The sequence below is a fragment of the Drosophila albomicans genome, chromosome 2L, assembly GCF_009650485.2.
Source record: "Drosophila albomicans strain 15112-1751.03 chromosome 2L, ASM965048v2, whole genome shotgun sequence".
Lineage (NCBI taxonomy): Eukaryota > Metazoa > Arthropoda > Insecta > Diptera > Drosophilidae > Drosophila > Drosophila albomicans.
The window spans coordinates 13,077,443-13,096,746 of record NC_047628.2 but is presented as its reverse complement, the minus strand read 5'-3'; the positions used below and the strand labels follow the sequence as shown (position 1 = coordinate 13,096,746).

The following is a 19,304-nucleotide window of genomic DNA, read 5'->3' as shown; positions in this document are numbered from 1 at the left end:
ATAATGATCTTCAAAAAATTATAAATAGTATTGTGCTTCGTATACAATTTATACGAAATTTGTAGGACAAAAGAATGGGAATAATATTTATTACGTATACTTTAAGGATTTAAAATGAATTTAGAATAGAATTCTTCGTAACTGAACTGCATTGAATAATCTCTTAGACAAATCTTTAATACTAAACCCTAAATTTTTTATAGAAAAACATTCTGTAAATAAAAACTGCCAAAAGTTAATATGCTAAGATAGCTTAATTTAGACCAAAGTAGAGTTAAATTTTTTGTTGTTGTTTATTTGTTGTTTGGTGCTTACTACGTCATCAATTTGTATGTATTTAATTACATTTAACTTTTACAATATACTCTATGTTGCATGTTGCAATGTTGTTTGTTGTATATGTATAATTGTATTGTATTGTATTTATTACATAGTATATATGTATTGTTGTATGTATATTATCATTTATCCAATTTCATTTGTCGTATAGGCATATATTGTAGGTATATATAGTGTTTATATTGTATTGTATCTGCATTATAGTACATTATTGTTTCTATTTACTTAGTATTGTTACTGATTCTGGTGTTTTTTCTTAATTTTTTTTTTTTTTGTTTTGTTTTTGCTTTAATTGGCTGCCAAGCGTTTGTTTTTAGGAAACAGCTTATTGTTATTAATTAATGTATGTTTATGTGTGTGTGTGTGTGTAAGTGTGAGTGTGAATATGTATTATATATATATATATTTCTTGATTTATGCACTACGCAACTTACAAATTAATTGTCAATTTTTGTTTTGTTAAATATTGCAACACAATTGAAATTTTTGTTGTTACTTTTTCGTACTTAAAAATTGCCATTCGCTTTCGCTACACATACAGTTGATTTTTCTCGTTTAATAGATTAGTTAATAATAGTACAATATATATAATTTTATATATACTCTATATATGCACTTTATATATGCTGCGCTCTATACACAATCATCAAAACTATTTTGCCAAAAAACGCACACCAAAAAACTAACACGGCTAAAACAACTACATAAATTTGTATGCATCTGTGTTTGTGTGTGTGTCTGTGTGTGTAAATATTATGTGCAAAGTTCTCTGTACTTTCATATTGTATGTATAAAAATACCTCAGACTTAGGCGACTTTGCATAAATCTTTCATTTCTTCTTTTCTTCGGCTTTGCAATTGTTTAAACAATTTCATTTATGCGCACAACATTTGTGTTTGCTTTTCTCTTTTGTTTTCTTGTTTATTTTTGTTATTTTTTTTTACAATTTTCAATTGTTCCCTGCATTCTTAGTACATATTTTTAAAAGTTCTAGCGCTGCCAATAAATGCCTTAAAAATAAAACGAATTGGGATTTCCTATTTTGTTTTTTGTTTTTTTTTTTGAACAGCAAAGCAAAACCAACAACTTGTTTTAATTTTTTTATTTGTTTTCTTTTTTTTTAATGTATATTTTTCTGTTTATGTTGTTTTATTTGTGTATACATGTACAGTTTTTTGTTGTTAATTTAAATTAAAAGTGTTTAATTAAAATCATTAAATTAATAAAATGTTGCATTTAAAAGGAAGCATTATGTGTGTGTTTGTGTGTATATGTATGTTTGTTTCTCGTGTGTGTGTGTGTGTGTGAATAAACTTGACTCAGCTAATAATAGTTTTAATATGGTTTTTTTTTTATACTTTTCCTTATTGTTTTTGTTTTTATTTTCTTTTCATTATTTTAGTTTTATTTTATTTTTTGTAAAATTTAAAGCAGATATGTTGTTGCTTGTGGCGCTTGGGGCTTGCTTTTGTTTTTTTTGTTTTATCATCTTTTGTTGTTTTTGTTTTCAACATAAGCACAGTAATTGTTATTATTAATTATAATTGTAGAGTTGTGCCTAGTTTTTGTAATTGTTGTTAACTTTAATAGTGTGTGTATATGTGTGTGTGTGTATGAGTGTTAGATTGGGGGTTATAACTTCTCAATTTCTCCATCTTCTGCTTCATCTTTCAACTTCGTTCCGTCTGGGTTCCTAATTGTGTTTTTCTTCTTCACATCTATTTATGTCAATAATTATAATCGTAATCATTATCGTGTGCTCTATGCACTCTACGTCTCTACACACACACGCACATTGTTTATCTGGTTGTCGTATATTTACGTAAAACTAAATACTTAATTCCACTTTCATTCTCATCTGTCGCCTCGACTCCTCGCATTATCATCTCAATCTTAATCAGTTTTGTTTTTAGTAGTTCAACTAACATTAAATATCGTAATCATAATATAATATATAATTCTTTTCTTCTTCTTCTTTTTGCATTTCATCTCTCTTTCTCTGTCTACTATTCTTCTGTTGTCGTTAGTTCTTGACTTAGCCTACGCCTGCGCCGCCTTCTTTACTCTTTCAGCTTCCTCAGCAACAAGTTTTGCACTTAAATATTTAATGGGTTTTTTTTTTTGTTGTTTCTGCGTTCTCATTTTCATTTTCTGTTTGATTGGCTGTAGGAAAGGGCGCGGGACTTGTATGATTAACTGGGGGCGCTGCTATTAGCATAATATGTGTTTGTTTTTCTGTTTTCATTTTTTTTTTTTGTTTTTTTTTTATGTTTTATGTTTTGTATGTAGTTAAGTTTAATTGTTTACATACTTTGTTTTTGCCTTACAACAAAATGCACAAAATAATACAAATTTTCTCAGTGTGATTTTTCGCAAAAAACGTTCTAGCTGCTGCACATTTGATGCACAAAAGTACATAAATATACACATATGTATGTATGTATGTTGTCCTAACAACTTTCCTTACATCTTTCGTCTTCTCTCTCTCTCTCTTCCAAAGTCTGAGTTTGCCACACTGCACGCTTTTGGCCAAAAGCTACTAGCACAGCTAGTAGACTTTTTGATGGCGCAACGTGTTGCGCATACATTTCATAAATGTAACAGGGACGTGTGAGAAAATCAATTAATTATAGTAAATTATAGACGCTAAGCGCCTAACAAAGATCGTTTTAAGGGAGTACAGCGCAAAGGGTGGCGGGGGGTCGGTTAACTATGAGATGTTTAGCTTCCTTGTATTGCACGTTACACAAATCACGTTGCAAGCTGTGCAGCAGCATTGTGGCAGCAAGAGAGTGAGAGAAAGCGTAGACATCTCGATACATGAACATATATGTGTTTAGGATATATAATTGCTGCTTTCTATGCATATCTAACTAGCTGCTTCTTCTATTTTTAAGGGGGATGTGTGGTTGCTCCTTCTAGTAGTTGTTGCCTCCTTCTCTCCTCCTCCTCTGCTTCCGTTTCTCCTTTTACAGATTCAGGCCATTCACCATTGCGTCGCGGCTGCTGTGGCTGTTGTGGCCGCCGCATGCAGCAGGGGCTACTGTTAGTAAACCACCGGATGTTGCTCCACATTCGTGGGCAGATGTTGCAGCTGCATGGCAGCGCGTGCCAAGGCGCTCGGATCGCTGATCAAGGCGATCGGCACCTGCGGTGGCGGCTGCTGTTGCTGCTGCTGTGGCGGTGCCTGCGGATGTGCCTGTTGCTGCTGCTGATGGTGTTGCTGCTGCTGCTGTTGTTGCTGCTGCTGATGCTGCTGGTGATGATGCGCCGCCTGCTGTATGGACAACTGCAGCAATTGCTGCTGCTGCAACTGCTGTTGCTGCTGCTGATGGGCTGCCACCGCAGCCTGTTGCTGTTGTTGCTGCTGCTGGGCGGCAACCTGTTGCTGATGCTGCTGATGGGCCACGGCTGCCGCCTGTTGCTGAGCTGCAGCTGCAGCCGCTGCCTGTTGTTGTTGTGCTGCAGCGGCAGCAGCTGCTTGTTGCTGTGCCGCAACTGCAGCGGCTGCTTGCTGTTGCTTCTGCGTCTGCTGGGCATTGTGCGAGGAGATGAGCGTACTGGTGACCAACGGCACCAGGCCTGGCGTTAGCTGGACGGCACCGGCGCCAGCCGCTGCAGCGCCCGCTGTTATCTGCTGTATGGTGTGCATTGTGGTCGTTGCCGAATGATGCGGAACTGCAAAAGTGTGTGTGTGTGTGTGTGTGTGGGGGGGGAGGAAGGAGAAGTATTTTGTTAGATACGTTTACGCTTGGGGGTGCAGCAAACTTTTGTTTAGAATTCTGTATCCGACTCACTTATGATCGGTTTCACTTCCTGCTTGACTTGGGTCAGCACACCAGCCGGTATTTGCGGATGCGGATGCACGGGTGGGGGCGGCATCATGGCATCCGGGTGATTCATCTTCATGTGCCGCTTCAAATTGCCGCGCTCCACGAACGCCTTGCTGCACAGTGTGCACGCGTGCGGTTTCTCACCCGAATGGGAGCGCATATGCGAGACCAGATGACCTGCGAAACGGACAATGGAAGCGACATGAAGACATCTCTCTTTCATTCATTCTCGACAAGGGATAAGTTGTTATCATTTCGGGAACAGTTAAAAAATACATATTTGAACAAACCAAAGCGGACGGATCTTCGTTTCCGTACTGGGCGAGGCGTGCATTTAGATTCAATTATGGGATACTACAAATTGGGATTACTTTAGGGGCGGGAATGGAGAGCACAATGCAGCCAGCGGCATTCTAGAACTTAAAACTAACTTAAGATGTGGTCGATCCATAAAATATTAAAATATATTCAACTTAAGCTATACTATAATGAATATTTATCAATTAAACTAGATGGTATATTCATTAAGGTTATCTCAATGTAAACTATTATTAATCACATTATTGTATAAATTACAAATAACTATTGATTTACAGAATAATAAACTTTGGTATTTGAACTATAAAAACAAATCGATTTCTAGCTATACTTAAACATAAAAAAACCTATTTGTATAAAATTGTGATTAAGTCTGAGGTTATACAATCATGACGTAAATATCTCCATTCCGTAGTCGTCAACCAGATTTATAAATGAAAATAAATATAATATGAGCATATAACATGGCGATACAATAACTTAGTTATGTGTTCAGTATTTTCTTTTTAGATTTCTATGACTAACTATTTTCTAATTATTTGATATCGATTGATTTTTAAGCGTATAAGTTGAAATTATAATTTTTTTTAAAGTTTGCAACGCTAATTTAAACAAAAATCTAAATTATATTTATGGTGAATTTCTCTTATTTTTCTTTCAATACGATGTCTTATTAAAGTTCAAAATTTGAACTTTAAATTTTACGTATTCTTTTTTTTCCGATTGAAATCCAAAGGTAAAAAATATGAAATATTCGCTTGATACTATTTTTAGTCATAATTGATCACATTATGCTTATATATATCACAACATTCATCGCGTAATGAAATAATTAAAGCACTTGAATTTATAAAAATGGTGTGATAATAATAATCGTGATGGTAAACTAAAATTATATAATATATATTTATAATTATTACTAAATAGACTACAAGGAAAGGTTCGACTTTGCTCAGGCTGCACTGTGGTGAATTGGGAGAAAAGTGAGGATAGCAGATCATATAGGTTAACTGGTTGGTCGTGTGCCTGGCTGGCATATAGAGGCTGGATTGGGATTGTGATTGACTAATATGCTGACGCCACGTCTCGCGTGCGCTGCCTGAACCGGCTCCAATTGCGATGCCGAAGACTTGGATGGCGGATTCAGAGAGACGCGACTCACCTTTGCAAATGAAATTCTTGGGGCATTTTTCGCAGGCAAACGGACGTTCGCACTCCTGTCCCTTGGTGTGGCTACGCTGATGGAACAAGAGATTGCCCTTGAGGGGGAAGGATTTGCCGCATGTCTCGCATGTGAAGGGGCGATCGCCGGTGTGGCAACGTGACATATGATTGATCAGATGCTCCTTGCGTGTGAACGGCTTGTTGCACACATTGCAGCAATGGGGATTGTCGCTCGAATGCTGACGCATATGATTATTGAGATGCTCCTTCCGTGTGAAGGTCTTCTGACAGTATTCGCATTTGTGGGGCGAGTCTCCAGTGTGCAGGCGGACATGATTCGTCAGATGCTCCTTCCGGGTGAAGGTCTTCTTGCAGTAGGAGCAGCGATGCGGCGAATCGCCCGTGTGCTGGCGCACATGATTCGTTAGGTGCTCCTTCCTTGTGAAGGTCTTCGTGCAATAGGTGCACTTGTGCGGCGATTCGCCTGTATGTTGCCGTACATGATTAACCATGTGATCTTTGCGTGTGAACGCTTTCGTGCAGTACGTGCACTTGAACGGTGTCTCACCCGTGTGCTGGCGTATGTGATTCACCAGATGCTCCTTGCGCGTGAACGTCTTCATGCAGTAGGAGCAGCGATGCGGCGACTCTCCCGTGTGCTGGCGCACGTGATTTAACAAGTGCTCCTTGCGTGTGAACGTCTTGGAGCAGAAGTCGCACCGATGCGGCGTCTCGCCTGCTTGCGTGGTAAAAAGTCAAGAAATGTAGAAGAAGAAAAGGAAAAGAAAAACATGTTAGAGATTAGTAATCATTATCGACAATGCAACACTTGTAAATCAATTGTTAGTTCGTTCGTAACGAGTGTAAAGTATGTTTGTCCAGTGTCTCAGTCCGTTTGGTAGTCGCCTATTTTGCCCCCATTTTCAATTTCGTATTTAGCTGTAAATAAGTGATCGACATGTTCCAACAGCGTTCCTTCTTCTTCCAATTTAGTTAATGTTACATGCTATGGTAGATATGGTATTTAATGATATATTATCGTAAATTGCGTTATTATACATATGTATTATTTAATTGACGATCAGTTGCAAACTAAATGTGTAATTTGATTTATCAAATTGTAGACGATCGCTTCTTATGATCTCAGAACAAATTCCAACAACAGCGCCATTGAGAACAACTCATTTTAAGAATGAGGGAGGCGTTCGTTCGTTTGGTTTTTTTAATTAAAATTGTGATCATAATAAATTTATACAAAAATTTATTCACGACTCATCATCTCACATATTCTTCTTCAATCACAAATTGAGCTTGCACTTGAACGGTATTCTCACCCGTGTGCTGGCGTATATGATTCACCAGGTGCTCCTTGCGCGTGAACGTCTTGCTGCAGTAGGAGCAGCGATGCGGCGATTCTCCCGTGTGCTGGCGCACGTGATTTATCAAATTCTCCTTGCGTGTGAACGTCTTGGAGCAGAAGTCGCACCGATGCGGCGTCTCGCCTGCTTGCGTGGTAAATTGCAAGAATCGTAACATTCAATTCAAGATCAGTTTCATCATTTAAGTATTTAAATGCTACAATATACTTATTATATTATACGCAAATTCTTTAAAGGTCACAGTTGGACATATATGTATATATATATTTTTTTTGATTTTGGAATATACGCGTATTTGCTGTATTGTCAATTTCACACAAGTTGATAATGATTCACATCCCAAGGTCACAGACTGATCTCAGTAATTTAGGCACTTTAACAGCATTTTATATAGTTGGGGAAATCATAAAGCCATCTATGATGGAAATATATGAGTCATGATTTAATTAATGGATTTCATTCAATATAATAATAATATTTTGATTAGTTTGCTTCAGAAATGCGATCGTCAATCAAATTCGTTTATATTGTATTTTTATAAAATCTATACGGGTTTATTGTTCTGTTGTACGTAAAACGGAATATCTATAATTGAAGAATTTATTAATCTTGGAGAACTATTGTTTTTAATCAATTTAGTTAATATTTGATACATTCTTTAAATATGACATGAATTGGCAATTACCAAATTTATATTTAGTTTGGTTTTGAATTATGATCTTAATGTGATATTTTATATGAATGGGAATATATAGGATTGCATTTAACAATCTTGAAGATCAGCTTTTTATGATTTATTAAATACATATTTGTATTTGATATATTTGTTCATTTTTAAGAAAGAACTCTTTGAATCTTTAGTTGGTTTCGAAAATTAGATCTCTAGTTGTGGTTATATATAATCGACTTTCGACTTGACTTTGTCATTGTTTTGCTGAAGAGTCGCGCTGTGATTGAGCAAGAAATCGCTGTTTACTTTGTCGTTATCACGCCCATCCCTTGGGATGTAGTTCGTTATCGCTGCTCGTGCACCAATCGCGCAAGTGTGCGTGTCAGAGTATCAAAGTTGGGGTGTGTGAGTGTAGCTGTAGTTGTGTGTGTGTGTGTGTGGGAGTAATTGTCTCTTTTATGACTGTAAATGCCTTCCAGGCCACTTTCGAGGACAACAGGGACTGGCATTTTTTTTTTTTTTTTTTTTTTTTGGATAGAATGCGTGCGTAGTGTGCGTAGGATGTCTTGTGGTCGGAGTTTTGAAGTCTTGAAATCTTGTTTTGGATGTCGAGTCAAGTCAAGTCTTGTGTGTGTGTGTGAGTGTGCGTCTTGTGGTGTGTGTTGTTGTGTGTTGATTCTGTTTGTGTCTCTTTACCTGTATGCCAGAGTATGTGATTGGTGAAGTGCTCCTTGCGGCTAAAGCTCTTGCCGCAGATTTCGCAACGGAACGGCGTCTCGTTGGTGTGGGAGCGCATATGGTTGGCTAGGTGCTCCTTGCGCGTGTATTTCTTGCCGCAGACATCGCACTGATGCGGTGTTTGACCTGTTTAATTGATGGTACATACAAAACAATAAAGAGAAAGAGAGAACGAGAGGGAGAGAAAGAGAACAGAAGAGTTGAGGCTAGGGTAAAGTTTCTTTCTTATCTATCTTTTTACTTTTCTAATAAGAGCAAGCATTGAAAAAAATAAAAATCAACTTAAAAGAAAATTGTCAAACGCGCAGTAAGAGTTGTAAGTTTTCAAATTGTCCCGCCAAAGCGTAAAAGAAATCAAAAATATCGAAAATAAAAACAAAAGTAATAAATAAATGATAAAAAAAAGTCCCCCGGCAACGCAATGCTTAGTGTGAAATTTTGGCCGTGGTTCGAACGAAGCGAACGGAGGCTCGGCTTTTGTTTTTTTTCTTTTTGAAATGTGTGTGTGTGTGTGGGTGGCGCATGGGCGGTGGTTGTAGTAGTCATGTGTGTGTGTGAAGCGTATGTATACAGGATGTATGAATGCGAGTGTGTTCCTAGAAATGAATAACAATAAATCTTTGAGTCGACAGCAAAGCTAATCCATCGATAGATCGCCCCATGCGTGTTATCGATAACTAACTAATTAATGAAGCTGATGTGTGTTTGTGTGAGTGAACGCGAAGTTCAAGTCTAGCTGAATGCGACCGGGTTCGACGCCAATAATTGAAGCCTAACTTGCAATGCACATGTAAATGTAATGTAATGTTTGTGGAATAAGTATCTCTCCAGCCCAGCAAATAGAAAGGTATGTGAGTGTGTGTGGGCGTGAATCTGTCTGGTGTCGCACAGTTAAACGCCGTAGGCACAGGCACAGGACGTTGGCAATCGACAAGCAGCAACAACGAACTTTTCTTTTAATACTTTTTTTTTTGGGCACCCTGTATAGCTGAGAGAGTGGGGGAGATAGAGTAAGAGAACAAGCGAGAGTGAAAGAATGATGGAGTTCGAGAGTTGACAAAAACATTTAAGGTGGGGAAGACGGGGTAGGCAAGGCAAAAGAAACACTGGCAAAAATACACGATGAGAGCGTAAGAGAAAGAGCGAGAACGAGTGAGATGAAGTGGAGCGGGAAGGAAATCGCATCGATGACGATCGAAGGTTTGGCAGTGGAGCAATGAAGTGGAACAAGAATTATGGTGGATGGAGGATGAAGTGTGACGATTGAAGGAGTGGAGTGTGACGTTTGGAGAGTGGAGATTGGAGTGTGATTGTTTGGTTGTTGTGATTTTGTTTTGTGAGAGTGTGAGCGTGTGTGATGTTGGTTGGCTTAGGGGGAAGGAGTGTTATGAGCGGTATGAGCGAGTATTTTTGAGCGAGAAGGTTGCGGAAATGTACGTAGAGCTGAAGCACGATCGATAACAGTATATCGATAACATTTTAATTTTTTTGTACTGCTAGTTGTGATCAAATTAAAATTTTGTTTTGATTGATTGATTGATATGTGAAAAAATCGATTTCGAATTATATTATCGATAACATATTTGATGACAGTTATTCAGCTGAAGATGTAACTTTACCAATGATCTTTTTTTTATGGTAAGTGTGGTTGTGTTGTTTTGAGGTTGAGAGGATTGTGAGTTCAAAAAAAATGCAAAAAGGAAACTCGGATAGGCTACATATAAGTTATGGGCTTATATATAGGAAGAAGCACAAGCACAAGCAAATATTAATATGAGTGAGTAAGATAGCGAGAGCGTAAGTGAGTGAGGAGGAAGGAAGCAGACGAGGTGAAAGTACGCACGATGAGTGGCGGTTACTTAATTGGCTTTTCTTTTTTCTTTTGATATTTTGATTTGATTGATTGATTGATCAAATTTTGATATTTGATTGATTATTGGTTGTGGTGTGATGTGATGGCTGTTGATAACATATAGTATGTATATAGATAGCTGATATTACTTTTTGTTTTTTGGTTTTGTTTTCGGTATTTTGTACTCTACTTGGAATTTTGGTAACGGTAATCGGTTATCGATATTTTGATAATTGTAGGTATTTTTTTTTGGTAAATTTGGTAGCATTTTTTTCAGTATTGGTTTTTTTTTTTTTGTTTTTGGTATAGATATATAATAGTTTATTTTGTTTTGAGGTCGTGGCGCTCGCCGCTCGCATTTGTCCGCCCCCTTTGCACCAAATCATCACACTCACCAGTGTGCCACATGTAGTGGTTAACATAGTGTTCCTTGCGCGTAAAGGACTTCTTACAAATATCGCAACGATGTGGCGTCTCACCCGTGTGTTTGCGCACATGGTTGACCATGTGCTCCTTGCGCGTAAACGTCTTGGCGCAGTACTGGCAACGGAACGGCGTTTCGCCCGTATGCGAACGAAAATGATTGTCCAGATGCTCTTTGCGCGCAAATGTCTTTTGGCAAATGGTGCAGGCGAATGGTTTGTCCGTTGAATGACGTTTCATGTGACGCTCCAAACTGGTATTGTTGGCAAACACATTGAAGCACACAATGCATGTGAACATGGGACCGCCAATATGAATTTTACCATGACGGGTCAAATCCTGCGATGTGGTAAAGCCCTGACCGCACACCTGACACATAAATGGCTTGCGCTCGCTGTGGTAGCGACGGTGCACAATCAGCTGATAACGAAATTGAAACATTTTCCCACAAATATCGCACACATGCGTCCCAGTCGCAATCGGTGTGCCATCGGGGGCCAAGGCAACGCTCGATTGACCATCGACGCCATGGATGCCACCCTCCATTTTCGGCATCAGCAGTTCACCGGTTGTTGTCGTTGTCGTCGAGCTGTTATTGTTGTTACTGTTACTGTTACTAGTGTTATTATTGCCCCCACTGTTATTCCCGCTGTTGTTGTTATTGTTGCTACCTGAGCTAGTTGTCGTCACCGTGGCACTGCCCTGCTGTGTTCCAGCATTTGTGCTAGTCACAGCTTGTTGCTGTTGCTGCTGTTGTTGCTGCTGCTGCTGTTGTTGTTGTTGCTGCTGTTGTTGTGCTGTCGCTGCCGCTGATGCGGCAGCTGCAGCTGCGGCTGCTGCATTGGCCGAGGCCATTACAGCAGCGACAGTTGCATTATTTGTGGACACCGCCGCTGCGGCTGCAGCTGCGCTAGCCGATGAATGCGTCGTGGATGCTGCTGTTGCTTGCGGTGGCAGTGGCGGTGGCGGTGGCAGTTGTGGCGGTGGCAACTGACTGCCATGCACCGCCGCCACATGATTCACCACATCGCCATGGATTTTGCCAAAGACCTCGTGATACGTAAATAATTGCGATATATCCTCAATGTTCACTTTATACATTTCAATGCCGCCGTGTGCCGTTGTCGGTTGTTGCTTATTCCCTCCGTCCACTTTACTATTATTATTATTATTCTGATGATGCTGCTGTTGAAGCTGCTGATGTTGCTGCTGAAGATGAGCAAGATGATGATGTTGTTGATGCTGCTGCTGCTGTGGATCGCCGGCTTTGTGGCCCAAAGTGATGGTGGTGCCACCGCCAGTGGTCACCACCGGTGCTGAAACCACCGAAGGTGCCGAACTGGCAGCGCTCACGTGCTGCATTTAGAGTATAACGAACGAATTTTGACTGCTCGCTTTGTGGCCTCCGTCTCGAAATAAAATTGTATTCATCAAATTCTTATTGGATTGGACTTAAAAGTGTGTGTCTAACGTGACTTATTTATGTTTCTTGCTGCAATTGCTGCTGCTACTTTTCACTGCAATTGTATTTGAAGATGTTGTTGTTGTTGCTGTTGTAGGTGTTATTAATGTAGTTGCTGTCTGCTACATTATATTCTCGTTTGTTGTTGTTGTTGTTGCTGCTGTCGACTGCTGTTTTGCGCTGGCCGTTGTGGCTACAAAAAGTCAAGTGAAGGAATATTTGTTGTCTTTGATTATTGAAAAAATGAGTTTTGCGGCGCTTTGGCCAAATTACCATGCAGCTTCTTATTCTTCGTAACACATCACTGTAGTTCCTCGCAGTATTATTGTTGTTATTGCCTCTCTCGTTCCACCTGCAAAATGTAAACAAAGCGAAGATCAGTATATTTATCGGTATTTTTTAGTGCCACAGTTAAGCTAAACTTGCATTGTCTAATACGAAATGTCTTACTATCATTTTTACAAGGCACAACAGATTCCTTAATAATATATATTATAATTCAGTGTCATATTCTAAATAAATATTTTGGAAATGATAATATTTCAACGCAATGTGTAACATCTGCGCAGTTAACAGCGCGTTAACAGTAAGCGAACATTTTGCAAGTTACGATTTGTTTTGTAGTTGTTTTTCAATTGTTGTAGCGTTATTGTAAATGCAGAAATGCAAAACTAATGCTATCGGAGCATTAACCCTTCAAGTACAGTTGAGCTCACACACAATCACAATTCTCGTGTGTAAAGATGTTCAAAAATGCTGCTGGGCAGTTATTGATTTTGTAATATCAAATGATATAAATTGCCCATTAGCAAAAGAGAGAGAGAGAGAGGAGTGTCCTGCACACAATGAAATAACTTTATATAAATTGTAAAAGCAAAACACACACACAGAGCGACGAAAAGGGAGTGGAGAACTGTGATGATGTTTGGGTGTGAAGTTGGGCTATGTCAATGCCTCGCCTTAGCAGGATTCAGGATTTAGATATCCAATCAGAGTATGCAAGCAGCATTTGATAGAAATGTTTTGAGAGCCGAGAAGAATGTATGTAGAGAGGTGGAGAGAGAGAGATTGTGGAGAATGTTATGTGGAGAGATGGGGAGGCGGGCAGGTGGCTGATGTAAATATTAAGAAGTACAAATCGATTAAAGACAACGCGCCTTGAAGCATAAGTGTTGTAACTACGAATGTATGTGTGTGTGTGTGTGTGTGTGTAGGACAAGAGGGGAGTTAAAGTAAGCGGTGGTGAGAGAGTGTGAGCAAGCGAGCGCGCGCGCACGACGAGTGGGGGTTGTGAATGAAGAGTGAGCTAGCGAGTGGGTTGTTTGCATAGGTCCTGGAGCTGAGCTGAAGTAAGCGCTTAAGCTGCTGCTGTACAGCTCACAGCACCACTTCCCCTCGCCTGCTCTCCCAAAAGCTTGCGCGCCGCTCTCTCACTCTCTGCGCCTTTACATTTAGATTGTTTTCACTGGCCCAGCAAATAATTCAGCTAAACAGACGACACACTCACACACACATACAAAAACAATACAAATACAAATAAAGAGAGAGAACGAGAGCGCAACGAATCGGGGAGTGGAAGTGGGCGAGTTCATGTAACACAAAAAGGGCGCCACTTTTTATGTGGTGAGGTAGGAATACATATACTAACACACAGCTACAAACACAAATACATATGTAATATATGTAACTTAAGTTACATTATTCTAACTGGGCCCGGGAAAATGGGCGGAGCGGGCATGAGAAAATGCTGATAAATCTAAACACTAAAATAACTGAAATAGAAAAACATTTGAAAGTCACATGAAAACGTTACATGTAAATGGCAAATATTTAGAAATAATGTATTCCACATTGTTCTCTTATTGGTGTCCGAATTCCTATTAGAATACATGTAAATATAAATCGTTATTTTAAATAAATAACTCAAACCAACTAATCCCAAATCAATCCTCGTTTAAAATAATAGCAAATTATAGTATTAAAATTTTGATAAAGCCCAATTTTTAAATATTGTTATATTATTAAGATTAACTCAAATTTTCAATTTTCTTTTTATTTATCTTCGCTTGGAATAGCAAAATAGTTTCTTATAGCTGAAACATTTCCCATTTTGCACATGCAAACATTTGAACTGACACCAGTGTGCAGGAGTCATAAATGCTAATTTACGCTTCGATTGCAATTCGCAATGCTATCAACGTTATCGAAACACTAATAGAACACCATGACCTTCTTCTTATTGGCACTTACCTTATGCAATGCACTTAATATTTTGCGACAATTAAACGAAATAATTGTCGCCGTTTTGTCTCGACAGGAGCAAAAGATAAATATGTATAGTATATAATAGTTAATTATTAACCGGCAGACACGCTTTATGCACTTTCAATCAAGTATTTTGAGTTACGTTTTGTGGGACACCTGCAAAAAACACAAGAGAGCCAAACGATAAACGATAACAACAGAGTACAGAGCAAACAGAGCGTTCGGTGAGCAACAGTTTGTTTTGTGTTTATGTTTACGCGAAATAATCAAACGGACACCGCGCGCGCGGTACAGTCGTCTTAACCCCCTCCCACCCATTATTTACGCGTACAGCAGAGAGACCCCGTGAGCAAGCCGTTCACACGGCGGCAGTGGGAGGGAGACGACGTGACGCAGCAGCAGCAGCAAAAGTAAATCAAGTGAAAATTATTTGCAGTCAATATGCAAAGAGCACACAAACACATACACAGCATGCATCTATGTATGTATGTGTATCGTTTCTGCGTGTGCAAGTGTGTATGTGCGTAAGCACAGATGAAAGCTGCGTCGTAGTTCATTTCAACGGCGCGGGGGGTAACAGACAATTGGCAGGCTGGGCTAACATGATTGAGTGATTGAAATTGCATACACATTCATACGTACAAATGTATGTACAGTGGAACACGACAGATTTGCTCCAATCTGTTTAATAAATGTTAAAGGCATTTATAATTTTAAGCTAAAATAATTTAAAATTTACATATTGATTGCATTTATAAAAATAGTTCAATTTTTTGGCAAAATATTTATTTTTGCCCCCTATAGAGTATGCATGCATTAAAATTCGTTCATTCAACATTTTTAATTCAACACACACATGCTCATAAATCATAAATTCTCAATACTATCTCAAAACGCGATACGCGGTGCTAACAAATCAAATTAATTGTATCTACTATAAGTACACACAATGTATGTAAGTATATGTGTGTCTGTAGCTATAGTATGTGTGTGTACTATATCTATTGCGGTATGTGCGTGCATTGCCCGTCGTCGTCTTCTAGATGATGGAGCTCTCGTGCTTTGGCTTCGCTTTTGGCTGCCCCGCCAACAAAATACAAAACACAAATACAATAAAAAAAGAAGAAAAACGTTCTCTTTTTGTTCCTCGCTCTCATTCTCTCTCTCTCTCTCTCGTTCAATCTATCATGCTCTCTGGTTACTCGGCTTGCGGTCGTCTCTCTTTCATTTACTTTGTGCACTTTTATGCTTTGCTTTATTTGTTGTTTCGTTGTTCGCGCTCACACGATGTTCGCAGCAGTGAGTTGCTCTCTCTCTGTCCCTCCCTCTCTCGCACGCTGTTGCTGCGCTTCTCTCCTTCTCACATTTTGTAGCAACGAGCCGCCGCTTACATTGCTTCTCATTATTCATTGAACGACAACGCTCCCCCGTTGCTCCCCACACACACATACACACACCCCTTGGACGATTTGCACGACGCCTAAAGCGGAAAACCAATAAAAACGAATTGAATCGCAAAGCGTAAGTACAAAATAAAGCGAAAAAGGCTGGCACAGGCAAAAACGAGAAACAACTCAGAAAGCTACAGTTGAGTGGGTTCGCTTAAAACATACCCGCAACATTTTATTGCAATGCTGCTGCACTGCAATATTTGCACTATTAAATAGTTGTTTTTTAATTAAACCAAAAGCTTTATTTGTAGCATTTATTGTCTTGATTAAAATTGAAAACCCATCATATTTTGTAAACTTCTACGATTACCACTGACCTATCATACTCCTTATAATATGTGAGTGACGGGTATAAAAATGAAAGCTAAGGCGAGCGCGAGCGAAACGAATTGGTGGGGAGAGCAGCAAAGAGTGGAGAGGGGAAAAGCGACGAAGAGTCAAACAGTACAGGCGGCGCATACAAGTTTTGCGTTTTGCCCACATTCTATGCCGAACTCGAGTTATAGTTATAATTATTGCTGCCGTCTCTCGGCTTTTTTATTTTTAATTTTTTGTTTGGTTGTCGCTCAATTTTCGAGAGACAGAGACAACGACAGAGGGGGGAAATAGAGGCACGGTGCGGCAGAGAGAGACGCATATTTTCATTACAGCCAATTAGTGTGCATTTCATAATTGTTTAATAAAATACAAAAATACAAATATTTCAAATGGAAAACTTGTAGAGAAAAATATCGTTTATTAAAAAGCCCACTAAATAGTCTCTTAGCTTAATGCAACCAAGCCCTGCAAAATTGCAATTGCGCAAAGTCAAGTCTAATCAGAAAACTGCAATTAATGTAACCATATGGTAGCCAAAAAAAAGAATAATCTAAAAATGTAATTTTTTGAGAAGTCCATAGACACACACACATGCTTATTTAACCATATACATATTGTAGTACATTGCAAGCATCTCAGTTGCATTTGCATTTATTAATACGAAAAAAATGAATTTTTTCGAAAATGCAACCCTGTGCTGTATGTGCCGCCTTGCAAACAAGAAAATGACACGATGATGACGTTAATGGGAACTCGGGACGTGTGTTAGTGTATATGTGTATATTTATTACGCACACACACACTCACGATCTACATATATAAGCCCACAGATACAATACATAGACAAAACACAGCAGCTCACGTATCTCACATACGCACACATACACTAACAAAAGACACTCTCGCACTCAACACACACAAGTACGCACTCACACTCACACACTGACGTCGACCGCAAAGTCATTTGATAATATTGTATTAGAATTTCACAAAGATACACTGTTCACATTTCCAATTGGATTTCATTTACACTCACTTCTATCCAGCAATAACAATAACAACAGTAACTTTTAACACAATATTTGTGCTCTTCTCTCCAACAAATTGTTCGTTTTGCAAAATTTTTGCATAAACATTCGCTAAAATATGGTTCTTATGACGCCATTATATGTATGTATGAAAAATTACTTGATTGTAGTTGTGGTGGTGGCGGCGGCGATGCGTCGTACGTGTATTTGTATATGTAATTGTATTGTGTGTCTGTGTGTGTTGGAAAAAATTTTAGCAGCGCCGAGCCGAGCACACAGGCAGAGCAACAGTAGTGTAGTAGAAAAATCAAAACGCCGCGCGGGTGAGAGGCGGTGGTGTACGGTGTACAGAGCAAAGCAAACTGAAAATTGAATGAGACGCGGAGGCAGCAGAAGCAGCAGCAACAGCAATAGCAGCAGCAGAAGCAGAAGGCAGAGAGCAGCAGGCAGACAGCAAAGCAAGCGCAAGCGATGTAAAAAGTTCTTCGTGAGGCGCGTTCGCGTTTCGTGCACTGCACGAAAACACAGTGAGCACGCAACACACATTTCACACCATTTATGGAGTAGAATAATTCACGAGATTCATCGTTCAATTTAATATGCATATGATTCTTATTGGTAATTTATTAAATTTAAAATACCACTTTATATTATTTTAATTGTTATAATTAAAGAGATTTTTTATGTAGTTCCAATTTTAGTATATATTTTAGTTTAAAAAATATACTTAAAATTCTTATTTTGCTTATAGCTTATATTAAATTTGAAATAAAATTTGCCTACAACTTTATTGAGAAAATATTCTTTTTTAATTTAGTATATTCTAATTGAGCAGTTAGATCTGTACTTCTTTCCACAGCTGTGTTTTTGGTAGGTTTCTAATAAGAACTATATTGAAGATACTGTAAATACAGTTGCGCAAATATTGAACTTTAAAAAATGAATAGTTCGAATATTTTATATTTTTAAATTAATAAATCAAAATATTTCGAATTCGTATCTGTTAAATTCTTTTCTTCCAAAACGTGTTCACTGTGCATATTCGTGCAGAGCTCTTATTTCGTGTTCGGTGTTCCTGTTTCTCGTGTGGGAGAGCGAGGCAGAGGTGAAGCTCAGAGAATGAGAGAGCGCGCTCAACGTGAGCGCAAGAGAACGGGAGAGATACAGACACAGTGTTTCTATGTGTGTGTGCATTCGTGTGCGATTGCGTTGTTCTTATTGACTGGCGTTGACTGACTGCGCGCTGCTGCTTCTTTATTTTTTTCCTTTTGGGGCTTGTGCTTTGGCACAAAAAGGCGGTAAAAATATCAAGCTGAAATATGACTGCATTCAAAGATGTTACTGTAAAGCTCGTTCTAGCATTGCAATTGAATTCCCAATTGGGAATAAATTGTATACGCATCTCTACACTCACATACATACATACATAATCCCACACTTTGATACATGCACATGTATGCACATTTTACTTACAGCGGTCAGACCAGAAATCAAGCTCTTTTTGACTTGCCCGCCACTCCTCTTTTTCGTTTTTCTTCTTGCTAGCTGGCTTGCTTGTATGTTGCAGCAGCAACGCGTCCCGCACCGCGACGCGTAAAATTCTTAATGGCGGCTGTTAGACGGGGGCACCGACGACGCGTCGTCACAATTTTTTTTATTATTGTAAACCGCGCACACCAACAAACACTTTTTGCTATCTGCTTGTTACCCGCATTTTGCACTGCATTCACGTTTCATTATTATTGCAAATACATACAATATATTTTATTACTTCTTTTATTTGGCTTTTGCTTTGCAGCCATGCATTTTACACCACCACTGAACACCTTGTTTTCATTTTTACAGTAGCGTAACAGCGACAACAAATTTAACATTTGCTTCAGCTGCTAACTAACAGCGAAGTAATTCCTGAAAGTAATGCATTTACTTGTTTGCCAACCTATACAAACCATTTGTTTATTTTGCACTTTTAAACAATGCACTATTCACAACTTTTTTTTTACAACTTTAATTACAATGTAGCCGAGAGTTTGCGGATCCTCCTAAAAAGTTTACTGTCCCTA

The 19,304-nt window shown here is 38.8% G+C and overlaps 1 protein-coding gene across 14 annotated transcripts; it reads right to left on the bottom strand.

The window, feature by feature from the left end:
* Window positions 1–1,654: 1,654 nt before the first annotated feature.
* On the bottom strand, window positions 1,655–19,089 carry LOC117566158 (zinc finger protein 271). 14 transcript variants are annotated; one of them, XM_034245648.2, is made up of 9 exons: window positions 18,715–19,089; window positions 14,430–14,600; window positions 12,453–12,531; window positions 10,690–12,372; window positions 8,401–8,568; window positions 6,990–7,160; window positions 5,654–6,391; window positions 4,138–4,350; window positions 1,655–4,018 (listed from the first exon to the last, which is right to left on the bottom strand). In XM_034245648.2, the coding sequence occupies exons 4-9, from the start codon at window positions 12,077–12,079 to the stop codon at window positions 3,387–3,389; spliced, it is 3,312 nt and encodes a 1,103-aa protein (XP_034101539.1). In that variant the 5' UTR covers window positions 12,080–12,372; window positions 12,453–12,531; window positions 14,430–14,600; window positions 18,715–19,089; the 3' UTR covers window positions 1,655–3,386. The 14 variants fall into 14 exon arrangements, with proteins under 14 accessions (XP_034101539.1, XP_051859187.1, XP_034101541.1 ...); XM_052003227.1 differs by lacking the exons at window positions 14,430–14,600; window positions 18,715–19,089 and adding an exon at window positions 17,402–17,604 and having other exon boundaries at window positions 5,654–6,139; window positions 6,224–6,391; XM_034245650.2 differs by lacking the exon at window positions 18,715–19,089 and adding an exon at window positions 17,402–17,603.
* Between the last annotated feature and the right edge of the window lie 215 nt (window positions 19,090–19,304).

Excerpts from the sequence above, each read along its gene's own strand:
- LOC117566158 (XM_034245648.2), bottom strand. The coding sequence starts at position 12,079 with ATGCAGCACGTGAGCGCTGCCAGTTCGGCACCTTCGGTGGTTTCAGCA. Across the intron at positions 6,392-6,989 it reads TCATATACGCCAGCACACGG|GCGAGACGCCGCATCGGTGC; the intron begins GTGAGAATACCG and ends CCACGCAAGCAG. Across the intron at positions 4,351-5,653 it reads CAAGAATTTCATTTGCAAAG|GTCATCTGGTCTCGCATATG; the intron begins GTGAGTCGCGTC and ends TCCGTTTCGCAG.